Raw genomic sequence first — 12,326 nt, 5'->3', positions numbered from 1 at the left:
TTACCATGATTAGCAGGTGTTTGAGTTACTACTCTGTGTAGTAACAACAGAATTCCTTGTATCCCTTTTGTAGACGTATTGACAAAACGCCACAGTGAGATCATTAGCCTCAGGGACCAGGGACAGAGCCCTGCGCCGGGCCATGTGCTGGGGACACACTTATGTATCCAAGTCTCAGGAATCAGGCTCTTGAAATACTTTGTTCAGTACTGTGGGGTATAAAAAAAGAAGCGTGTGTGTGAGTGTGTCTTACTGTCACTTAATTTCCTATGTATTTCTTATAAAGAAAAGAGTATAATTGCTTAAACAAAACTTTCCCAAGAAATTTAAGTGATGCCTCCTAAATCTCTGAATCTTTCAAGTGACCGTCACCTCCCCAGCCCCACTGCAGTCTGTGCTGAGGAGTCAGGTCCTGCTGCGGTGGGAGGTGCTGTCTCAGCCGTCTGCTTTGGTGGCCAGGGCTGGCGGCTGCGTCACTGCACCTCAGTAGTCTAGTTACGCCCAGGAGAAGGAGAGCGTCACGCCGCTCCACTGGGTGGCTGGAAAGCTCTTTTTGCCTGCATGTTTGGGTTTTGCGAGTGTGCGCGAGTGTGGCTGGGTTGTGCTGATCCGCAGGCGCCTATGTAAGGGTGTCTTCCTGTGCCTTCTGGCCTGTCCGCAGGTGGTTTGACGTCCTCCAGAAGGTGTCTACCCAGTTGAAGACAAACCTCACAAGTGTCACCAAGAACCGTGCAGATAAGGTAAATGGGAGCAGGCAGCGACCGCAGGCTGCGGGAACACCCCGGGGACAGGTGGGGAAGGTCAGACGCGCTGCCCTCAGGCTGGCTGCTTGAAGCTTCCAGCCTGAGACTCACTTAGCAGAGTGTTCCTTTGCTGTCCACAGAGTGCTATCCACAATCACATCCGTCTGTTTGAGCCTCTGGTCATCAAAGCACTAAAGCAGTACACGACGACAACATCCGTGCGGCTCCAGAAGCAGGTCTTGGATTTGCTGGCGCAGCTGGTTCAGTTACGGGTCAATTACTGTCTCCTGGACTCAGACCAGGTTGGTCACATTTATCTTTCAACTGCCTTAAAGAAATGTGCAGATAGTTCTTCCCCAGCGGTGGCCGCCTGTCCGCCACTCCTGCCCGGCTGAACAGGAGCCTCCGGGCCCGGCCCTGAGCTCTGTCTGTCTGTCTTACTTCCCTCGCCCTGAGCTCTGTCTGTTCTGAGCTGTGCCAGAGGTTTCCTGTCCACGCACTTCCCCCACTCTGAGATAAGTTGGAATTAAAATGATAAGATGTAGTTAAGATTTATTGTTTGGGGGGGCACTTTTACAAAACCCAGAGACTTAGTTTAAGCAGATGATCATTTATGACGTTCAGTTTCAAGGAATCTACGGCTAGCTCACTTCCTTAGAAAGGAACGTGCTCTGAGGGGACAGTAACTGACCCCTGGGCTCCTGGATGCCTGCATGGCCGCTGCACTCGTTCACCAGGTAGACTCAGCTCTGGCCGTTCTCACACCGTGGGGATGCGACTCTGGCCAGTCGGTCTCTTCCTGACACGAATTCTCTTAGACCAAGATTCATGCCTGCTAAAGTTCACGGCAGCTACAGTTGGCTGCAGGTCACCAAAATGTGTGACTGTCATTGTTGGGCTGTGACCTTGGGGTGCCTTCCTTTGGGAGGTAGGAAATTTTGTGAGTTAGCAATGCTACAGTTCTCATCAGCACCGTCACTCATCTTAAAGGGTCTGTGTCTTCAGGAGAAAAGAGGAGACAGGCCGAGGTACTGATTTCCCCAAGGGTGGTATGGGGCTGTGACCTTGTGACACAGGAGGGCCGCAGGGTGTACTTTGCACTGGCCTGGCATGTTCACTCTTCCTTCTCCTGCTCCAGTTACCAGAATATCATTCAAAAGTGCCTTTTCCTTTTTTGGGGAAGATGCCCTTTGGGGATGGTTGGGCTGTCCTTTCCTTTCCTCATGGGACTTGGGAGAAGGCCTCATCTAAAGCCATGACAGGAGCTTAAGGAAGGAGGAGGGCTCCTGGGGGCTCCCGGGAAGAAGCCTAGGGCCCACTGCCAGAGCCATCTCGATCCATCCCAATCTATCTCAGTGAGAACACAGCCAAGCCTGCTGTCCGCCTGCTCCTTGACTCTTCACAGCTAGAAACCATGTTCTCGTGGTGCTACAGGCTGGTCTCTTTGTGGCCCTCGTTAGTAGACAAAGAACATAAACAGCTGCCCACTCCAAGTAGACTTGTCAGATAGACATAACTCTTACCAAATTCTGTCTTTAGTCGTTCTACATGGAGCCTTTTCTCCAAAATGGAACAATTTTTGTTTCTTCTATCTTCCTAAAATCTCCATCTGATACTTAAATGTTAGACTTCCTCCAGGCAGATGTGTTGGACTCTTCCGGCTCGTGCCTACCTCTGCGTCCGGTACTTTCCGCCTCGCTCCAACAAAGTCAAGTCCCCACAAACCCTCGCTTGGAGCCTTAGGGGTCCTTTGCCCTGGTCACTGTAGCCTCAGTTCGTTCTGATTTGCTTCTCTCACTCAGTGCCCTTGCTCCCCGGTTCCTGGGATTCAGTACAGTGACAGTTTTTCTGAACAAGGATGGGAAACGAGCGGGCAGACCTTGAATTTGATTCAGAGTGATTTATCGAGCCCCTGCTCTGTGTGTGTATCGTGCCCAGGATGTGGGAGAGCAGCGAATGTGTAGGCTCCACGCTTCAGGTTGGGTAGAGCAGATGGGTACTCCAGTCCGGCCTCACGCACCGCCTCTGCTCCCCAAGCTGTCCCTCTGCTCATAGCACCTGGCTCCTGGGAGGTCGGGCTTATGGGAGGGAGAAGGTGCACCAGTTTGGGCATCTTGTTGCCTAGCTGCTCTCAGGAAATCTGTGCTGCTTGCTTTGCCAGGACCCAGGACAAATGATCCCCGGATGTCTGGGTCCTACCCAATGTGTACTGGAGTTGATTGGGTTTTCCAAAGAGGCCTTGACTCAGTGTTCAGTATTTAAAGGGATTTCTGGAAGTGTCCAGTCCGCCAGTAGCATATATTTGCATTCTTGTATACAGATATATGAGCTGTCAGGAAATCACACCAAGTAGGCAGCGGAGTGGCCCCACCCGCACATTTTCACTGTGGACTGTCCCTACTGCAGGTGTTCATTGGGTTCGTGCTGAAGCAGTTCGAGTACATTGAAGTCGGCCAGTTCAGGTAACTCACAGCGTCCTGTCAACTTACGTTCTTGTCCCTGCTGCGTAAGTATGTGTAATTTTAGATTATGTTCGTGAACATACCCTAAAGGGTTATTAGGCATTCTTGCTAGGTGTTTTTTAATGGGAATCTGATCAGTAAAATATGCTGTGCATATTTGTGTCTCAGGAATTAGTATCTGAAGTTGTGTTTAGAAGCAGTCCAGCATCTGGCAATCACATATGTTGTCAGTTTAATTTCATGTTTCAAAGCATTTAATTATGATAATAGATTGCTGAATGAAATCTCAACTGGCAGAACACTGATTTCTTAAGTCTTCTGAAATAAAACATTCTTAAGTACGGTTGTCTTCTGTAAGGTGATTATTATGCACTTTATTGATTGCAGCTTTCCTTGCCAGACAGTTTTTAATACTTAATACTTCCTCCTGTGCAGTGATAGGCATATAATTATTGAAAATTAAAATTTTTTCATTTCTGAAGTGGTTACTAAGTAGTGAGGGAAGCAGTGCAGAGGAAAGTGTTCTGAGAGTACCTGGGTCCAGAGACCCGGTTTCTTTTTCTAATCACGTGACGCCTTGACAATGTGATGTGAGGCAAGTTACTTTTTCTCCTCTGAGATACATTTTCCTCCACTGAAGTGTGAAGGGGCACAAGGAGAACCAGGAAGTCTGCACCTCTGGGCTCCCATGCAGCCCTGCTGACCATCCACGCTCTCCAGGCGGACCCGCTCCTCAGACGGACGGGACAGTGTGATGACCTAGATGGGGCAGGCGAAACGAGATCACTAGGGCTCCCGTCTGCGCTCTGTCCCTCTCAGCTGAGTCAGGCGTAATTTCATGTTGTTTTTATTGTAAATAAAGGAAGTGTCTAAATGGTTGTTTTTGTTTCTAGGGAATCAGAAGCAATCATCCCAAACATCTTTTTCTTCCTGGTATTACTGTCTTACGAACGCTATCATTCAAAACAGATCATTGGGATTCCTAAAATCATTCAGCTCTGTGATGGCATCATGGCCAGTGGGAGGAAGGCCGTGACACACGGTAACGGGACAGACCTTTCACTGTGCTCTTCAGTAATCGGTGTGCTCAGCAGTGTTAGTCTTCATTGCCCCAACTTCAGCTGTGTCCACAACTGCTGTGTGCTCTGCAGGCCCTGTGCATGAATGTGCGTGCGTGCGTGCATGTGTGCGTGTGCGTGTAAAGAGAGCATACTCTTTATTCTCAGGACTTTATAATCAACTTAGGTAAAAACATGAGAATAAGATGGTATAAGGTATGGATGGAGTCTTGCCTATCCATATGAAACACGAAATAGAAAAACCCAGTTTCCGTGAGGACAGCTGATTTATTACCTGGGTACTGGGAGGGACAGTCCACCTTGAGTCAGGGCCTTCTGTTCTGCCTGTTATTGTGCAGGAACTTCTGCAGGGCCGCAGAAAATGGCCAGCTGCTCAGGCAACCCTTTTCCAGCCTGCGGAATGAGGTTATTCGGTTTTAGGAATGAGCTGAAAGCCTTCTCTGAACTTCCAGTGGGCCTCCCAGCTCTCTGTCGACTCCTGTCTGGCTCCCTTGTCGGGAAGCTTTAGGCTTTTGAACTTAGGCAGGGGTGCTCCCTAGGCCCCACAAACCTCAGGCATGGGTCCAGCGCTTGCTGCACGCAGTGTTGTCCCCTCCATGTGCTGGCAGTAGAGCAGGCAGCCGAGCTGGTGCCTGCTGGACCTCAGGTGGCAGAGGCGGCCCAGTGCCAGCTCTGTGTCCCCACTGCCGTCATCTGTGTCATGGCCTTGCGGGGGCCAAAATTCATGCCTCAGGGAGGTATACATCACTACATGTATGGACGCTAGGGTCACTGGATGTAGATGACAGTGCAAATGTCAGCTACACGGTGACCAAGGTTTCGTGGGCCAGATCTTTGGGTAGGAAATTGATGGGCAGCCAAACCCCACTGCTTTCTACTGGGAGGGAAAGTCAGCCAGTGAGCTCTGTGTGCCACCAGGGAGACTGCAGCTGTGCGCGTTTCACTGGGGTGCTTGTGCCCACGTGCGTGTGCCACGGGGGTGAGTGTGCCCACGTGCGCGTGTCACGGGGGTGAGTGTGCCCACGTGCACGTGTCACTAGGTGACACAATGTCTTCCAATAATCTCAGTGACATCATTGGACTGCACCCTTCCCAGTGAAAGGCATTTCTCAGAGTTTATTCGTGTCGTGTTAGACTAAAGGATTTACTTTGCCTGCTATTTTGAATAAAGACGAGACCCAAGGGAAAACCTTTGTTTAATGATAGAGTGAGTTTAGTTACTGAGATGAGCATAGAAATCTGCCTGGGTCTTTTAAATAGTTTGTGCATGAGTATAGACTGTTACTATTTTAGCTAGTTGGAAGGTATTATTTTGAATTTGACTTTTGAATTTGTGTCTCTTTTTCCAGAAATGATGTTACACACAGAAACCCTAGTTTTATTATTTTTTAAAGCTGTCACAAATTATCAGTAATTGTCAGAGAAACACCCTTGGCCTTCCATGGTGGTGTACTGACAATTTCTAACCCTCGATAACCCTTACCATAAACCAAGTATGGAGTAAGGTTTCCTGTATTTCTTGGAGGGGTTTGCAGGTGCCAGGTGATGTGTCCCCAGTATGAGGGCTGTGGAGGGCCTTCTTAGCACGACCTTTGCCCCCACAGCCATACCGGCTCTGCAGCCCATCGTCCACGACCTCTTCGTACTGAGAGGAACCAATAAAGCGGATGCAGGAAGAGAGCTTGAAACTCAGAAAGAGGTGGTGGTGTCGATGCTGCTGAGACTGATCCAGTACCATCAGGTAAGGCGGGGCGCGGGCGGCGCAGGCACCCGTCATCCTGCAGGCCCAGAAGGAGCTGCCACGGACGGGCCCACCGTCCGCCAGCAGGGGTGTCGCTTTGGGCCAGCCTGGGCTCTCGGGACAGCTGCGGAGGGGCCTGTCTTTAAAGCAGAACTGCCCCGTGGGGAGGCCTCCTGCCTCCTGGCTGATGGTCACACATCAGCCACCCTATCGAGTACGGTGGAGGCCCTCCTTCCCAAAATGAAGACCCCCAAAAGCAATTAATTGACACTGTTGACCCAAAAAATGATTTTAAAAAGTCTCAAATATGAAATAATTTGGAGACTTAGTTTGAATATTTATTTACCACTGTTTTGATGTAGGGCCGAAGTCGGTTTCTTTGAGCTGATTCTGGTTTTGTTTTCCTTAAGGTGGAGCAAGAATTTGGGGTAGTTTGAGGCAGTTTAAGTGCAGAAATGTGGCTTTTTAATGAGTCGTCTCCTTTAGCTATTACAGTGGCCTAGCCCTCACTTATTTTGTAATTTTTCTTACCTCTTTGTCTTTGAATCTTTATAAGGTCATGAGCTTTTCTCATAGAAACACTTCCTTTGCATTCTCAGTTTGGTTAATTTAGGTAACACTTAATTAAATGTTTGCTTTTTAATTAGATCCCATAATTACAATAAGTACAACTGCCATAGAGGTTTGAGAACCAGCGACAACTCTTGGCAACTCAGCGTGCCGGTTGGTGGGAGGCCTGCGAATGGCTGATCGGCTGCACGCATCCCCGAAGTTCTCGGGCTGGCTTACAAGAGAGCAGGGTCGGTTACGCTCGCTAGTCTTCAGGACAGAGAGCTGGGATCATGTGCCCAGGTGCTGGTGCCATCCACGCACCTTCCAAGCCCCGCAGCTTGGAAGGCACGGGCGCCGGCCTTGTAGAGCAGGAGCTTCAGTGCCGGTGTGTCTGCCTTTGTAGCAGTTACATTTTATAGACCAGGTCGGCAGACTTGCTGTAAATGGGCAGATAACTATTTTAAGCTTTTCAGGCCATATGGCATCTGTTGCAACTCCTCATGTGGGCTGTTGTGGACGAAAGCAATCCTGGTCAAAATGTTCAGCACAGGGGTGTGGCTGCTTGCCAATAAAACTTTATTTACAAATACAAGCCTTTAGACTTCTATGTTTAGAAACGCTCACTAATAAATTTGTCCTGAACTCCACGTAACTCCTGTGAAAGTAAGTACTGCCCAGTGGGAGATTGCCATTGCAAAGAGCACAGATGCGAACCACCGTGCACGGAAGTCGAGAAGACTCTGCAGAACAGTGTAGTGAGGGCTGTTTCTGTTTTGCCAGAGGTTAGTGGAAGTCTGATTTTCTTTTTGGGCCTTTTCCCTGGCTGTGAAGTCGTGCAGACTCCCCAGAAACAGTAACAAGGCAAGTCTTCCTGAGGAGTGCAGCTGGAGCTCCCAAGCCCCTTGCATTGTCTGCGGGCTCCCCATATCTCATGGCCCAGGGCCAGGGTCACGTGGGTGTAGCAGGCCCTCGTGGGGACTTGTGCTGCTCTGGGTCCAGGAGCTGCAGCGGAGCCACGGTCAGGCCAGAGCGAGCGTGACCAGGCCCGTTGTCCTCATAGGTGCTGGAAATGTTCATCCTGGTCCTGCAGCAGTGCCATAAGGAGAATGAGGACAAGTGGAGGCGGCTATCCCGCCAGGTGGCCGATGTCATCCTCCCGATGCTAGCCAAGCAGCAGGTGTGTCACCCCGCCCTCCACCGGGGCACATTCGCACGTGGGGGAAGAGCCCATGGCGGGCAAGGCGGCAAATTCATTTCACGATGGTGCTGGTCACGGGCTGGGGGTCCCGTTGAGCCTCAGTGGCCCCAGGCTCTTGTCACCTGCTCCACAGGTGTGGAAGCCAGAGCTCAGAGATGTTCATAGGTTTCCCAAGGGTGCACAGCTGGAAATGGGGATGACAATTGTATCGGAGGTGCAGGTCCAGCTGATTTGTTTTCATACTTTTATATGTTTGAATCTTTTATAGCAAACATATATAATAAAAACCTAAATGAAAAGATTTGCTTTGTGGAAAAAATGTAGCTGATGCGGTGGTGTTTTAAAAAATGTCACCTGGTTGACTACTCAAGTTATCACAGTGTTGGTGCTGGGGAGGTGATGTTGGCAAGGGGAAGGTTGTCTCCCCCGGAGACACCTGAACAGGGGGTTGAGCGTTGGCCTTTTTGTTGTTTAATTGCAACAGATGCACGTTGACTCTCATGAAGCCCTCGGCGTGCTAAACACTTTATTTGAGATTCTGGCCCCTTCCTCCCTGCGGCCCGTGGACATGCTTTTACGGAGTATGTTTGTCACTCCAGATACAATGGTGAGTATCCTGCCTTACGGTGGCGTCTTAGATGCAGCACTCTGCAGTCCCGGGGGCTTTGCTAGGCCCGGGGGGCCTGAGCTTGCATTCTGAACAGGTTCCCAGCTCGGGTAGGTGCTGCCTGTCTGGGACCACACTGTGAGAGCCACGAGACAGGATTTATTGGTAGGATGTTAAGTAAAAGGAGTGGTTTCCATTTATGAAACCCGTAATCGGGAAAAATTGAATCCTCTATTTCCTGTTGTTGTAGCTGGTGTATGTTTTCTTTTAGGCATCTGTGAGCACTGTCCAACTCTGGGTCTCAGGAATCCTGGCTATTTTGAGGGTTCTGATTTCCCAGTCAACGGAAGACATCGTTCTTTCTCGGATTCAGGAGCTCTCCTTCTCTCCGCATTTCATCTCCTGTCCAGTAATTAACAGGTTAAGAGATGGGGACAGTCCTTTAACGCCGGAAGAGCACAGTGAAGGGAAACAAATCAAGAATTTGCCAGAAGAAACATTTTCAAGGTGAGTTCTGTATATGACCTTTTCCCAGTCGGTGTCCTTTAGGAAGTCACGTGGTGTTTGGGGTTGGAAGGTCAGGAATAACGCCTGTCTCGCTTCAGCTCTGCGAGCCCTGAGGACGTGTGTGTCGGCGTGTTTTCCTTTTTTTAAAAAAGATTTTATTGGGGGAGGGGAACAGGACTTTATCTTAGTTGTGGAGGGTGCCATTCAGCTTCAAGTTGTTGTCCTTTCAGTCTTAGTTGTAGAGGGCGCAGCTCAGCTCCAGGTCCAGTTGCCGTTGCTAGTTGCAGCGGGTGCAGCCCACCATCCCTTGCGGGACTCAAGGAATCGAACTGGCAGCCTTGTGGTTGAGAGGACACGCTCCAACCAACTGAGCCATCTGGGAGGCAGCTCAGCTCAAGGTGCCATGTTCAATCTTAGTTGCAGGGGGCGCTGCTCACCATCCCTTGTGGGACTCGGAGTTGAACCGGCAACCTTGTGGTTGAGAGCCCACTGACCCATGTGGGAATTGAACCGGCAGCCTTCGGAGTTAGGAACACGGAGCTCCAACTGCCTGAGCCACCCGGCCGGCCCCCTCGGCGTGTTTTCTTTACCCATCCTGCCTTGCCTATGGCCCTGGTCCAGGCCCCTCTCGTCTCTTACATCCCACCTGCATCCTCGTTACAGACTGCGCGGGGGCCCATCGCGCGGTGCAGGGAGGGTGGCCTGCCCTGGGAGCCGACAGTGAGGGCCACGCTGCCTGCAGAGGACTGAGAAAGCTGAACAGACCCACTAGAAGTTGGTCGTATTTTTATTCCCACCATGTGCTGGCCATTCTAAACTTGGCCAGTAATAAAACCATCCTCCCCACCAGGGCTCCCTGTGACATGCTATGGTATCAAATCATGTCTGCCCTCATAAACTACACGCTGTGGCCTGGACAAGTGTGTGCCCCTCGTGGCTGAACTCAGGGTGCTCCCTCCATGGGAGTGGCTTAGAGGATGTGCTGTGGGTGCGGGTTCTTCCATGTGCGCCTTACGTGTGTGTAACTCCCTGTGGGGTCTTCAGCGGAGAGGCCTGTGTGTGTGTGGAGATAAACCCAGGAACCCCGTGTGGCCCGTGTTGGCAGGGTCAGCAAGGAGCCTGCAGCTGCCCGTTACATTAAGCAGGCGCCTGACATGGATGCGGCGTTCAATTCTGCCGTGCGTCCGCCCCAGCACCTGTACGGTTTACAGAGCATTAGGCGCTAGGTGTCATTTTGTCCACCTGACAGTCCTGTGAAGGTGGTGTGATTACCGCCATCTCCTAAGGGAGGAAAGGGACGTGCAGAAGGTACAGGGACTAATCCAAGGGGTTGTTATTAAGCCTTCCACTTGTTTATTTTACTTTACTCACACTTTTTAAAAATTAAACTTATCGGGGTGACATGGCTTACTGAGATCATATGTTTCAAGTGTGCAATTCTACACTCGGTCACCTGTGTGGTGCACTGTGCCCTCACCTCCCAGAGCTTAGTGTCCTCCCGTCCCACGTGTTTGACCCCCTCTACCCCCTTTGTCCTGCCCCCACCCCTTTCCGCCCGCCGGGAACCATGTGCTGCGTGCGGACTGTGTCAGTACTTACCCACATTGTTTCTCTCTCTGTGTCTATTGTGTCTGTTTTTCCAGGTTATCTCTTGAGTGCTCTGGAATGCCACCTCATTCACTGTCACCCTTTCCCCTTTCTTTGAAGGTTTCTCCTACAACTGGTCGGCATTCTTTTAGAGGACATTGTCACAAAGCAGCTAAAAGTGGAAATGAGCGAGCAGCAACATACTTTCTACTGCCAAGAACTGGGCACCCTGCTGATGTGTCTGATCCACATCTTCAAGTCTGGTAGGTGCCACGTCTGGGTCCCCCATCGCTGCGGCTCTCCGAGCGCAGGGGCCGTGCTGCCCGGGGCAGCATCTGCGTAGTGTGCGTTCCGTATGCTGTGTTGGCCATAAGAGTGGACCTGAGGGCTGCCCCTGTTAAATATTCTGGAGGCTGAGCTGTTTTTGTTATCTTTACATATATGGTTGAGAATTAAAAAGGACAGTGAACCCCAGAGAGAAGTCACGAGATGCCACTCATGCATCAAGCATAAGAAGCAGCCAACCTGTATTAGGACAGTCAGCAGTTTCCCAGAGTGAGTTTTCAAGAATAGAATCGGTGAGAAGCTGGAAGACGTTAGTTACAGGGTATAGGCCTATCTTTCTTTTCTTAGCGAGAAAAGCAAAAGGCAGTTCTAACCTCCAGGAGAAACACACCACGGACATCATGGTCCAGATATGAGGCAAGCCATAGTGGGGCACGGTTTTCAGCAGCTGATATGATGGGAACCCCTGACTTTATAAAGCTCCTTTAAGTGGCTCAGAGGTCATGACCCAGGACCCCTAGAGAGGTCATCCTTCTGGGCTTTGTTGGGAACTGGCGTCACATAGTGAATGCTGTTTGATTTTGCAATTTTGGGAACCCAGTATGAATAAAGCATTGAAGACTGACTGACTTACGGTTTCAGAACAGAAGGAAAATGTTTTCAGTTCTGACAAACATAAAGGGAAGGAACCTACTTACTTTGGCAAGTGCAGGAAGGCAGAGGAAGAGGCAGAGGGCGGAAGGGGCACGCACAGTCCCCTCGCATGGCAGGGCTATGTGATCAAATGTGAAATTCACAGAACAAACGGTGGGCTGCCAGGTAACCATTCAGAACGGACCGTGTGCTTAACTGGGAAGGAAGTATATACGTGTGCTGTTAGGCCACTCACAGGGCGGAGTCAAATCACGATGGGTCCCTGTCAGCAGTTCCGCGGCAGGGAACTGAGCGCGAGCGTGAGGAGGAGTTTCCTGGCCGCTTCAGCTGGGGGCCATGTTGTGGCCCCACGCCACAGCTCTTGTGCCTGTTGCTGTTCTCCTGTGTTCCTCCCCCACGGCAGGCAGGTTGGCCTCTGGTCGCCTGTGGTCCCAGCTTCCGCGTGAGTCCTGCAAGTGACGTGTGGGCCCCTGCGTGCTCTGGCCAGTCCAGCCAGCAGAGAGATTGGACAGCATGCCTTCGAGAGGGAGGCTTGCTTTCCTGTAATGAGGGAAGAGAAGCAGACAAAAGAGCTCCGCATGATAAGAGCACAGCAAGTGGAAGTTTGGGGCGCCCCAACAACTACGTGGGAGAGCAAGTAGTTGCCTCTACTTGAAGGCGGCTGAGAAGGGCACTTTTAAAATCAGAAGCCCCTCTCTGTTATTGGATTTTTAAATCATGCACAGATCTTTAATACAAATTAAAACACACACTCGGTAACTACCTTAGAGCAGGACAATTACCATTTTCAGCCTTTGGTCCTTGGACGAAGATGGGCCATGTCAGCCAGCCACCCTGCTGGCCCTGGGCGTGTGTGGTTCAGTAAGGCTGACGTGACTCTTGCCTTTGTGGAGCATACAGCCTAGCGGGGC

The 12,326-nt window shown here is 50.7% G+C and overlaps 1 protein-coding gene across 2 annotated transcripts in view; it reads left to right on the top strand.

Moving 5' to 3' along the window:
- The window catches only part of HTT (huntingtin), a 119,016-nt gene that overhangs the window by 66,264 nt on the left and 40,426 nt on the right, over positions 1–12,326 (top strand). For both annotated transcript variants that reach the window (XM_081071428.1, XM_081071429.1), the window contains 9 exons: positions 662–740; positions 884–1,045; positions 3,150–3,205; positions 4,099–4,247; positions 5,889–6,025; positions 7,638–7,754; positions 8,260–8,382; positions 8,654–8,889; positions 10,597–10,739. In XM_081071428.1, coding sequence (XP_080927554.1) covers positions 662–740; positions 884–1,045; positions 3,150–3,205; positions 4,099–4,247; positions 5,889–6,025; positions 7,638–7,754; positions 8,260–8,382; positions 8,654–8,889; positions 10,597–10,739 — 1,202 coding nt within the window. The remainder of the gene's footprint in view (positions 1–661; positions 741–883; positions 1,046–3,149; positions 3,206–4,098; positions 4,248–5,888; positions 6,026–7,637; positions 7,755–8,259; positions 8,383–8,653; positions 8,890–10,596; positions 10,740–12,326) is intronic.

The sequence above is a fragment of the Rhinolophus hipposideros genome, assembly GCF_964194185.1.
Source record: "Rhinolophus hipposideros genome assembly, chromosome: 1".
In the NCBI taxonomy this organism is placed as follows: domain Eukaryota; kingdom Metazoa; phylum Chordata; class Mammalia; order Chiroptera; family Rhinolophidae; genus Rhinolophus; species Rhinolophus hipposideros.
The sequence above is the reverse complement of the archived record's forward strand: the minus strand, read 5'-3'. Positions and strand labels throughout refer to the sequence as shown.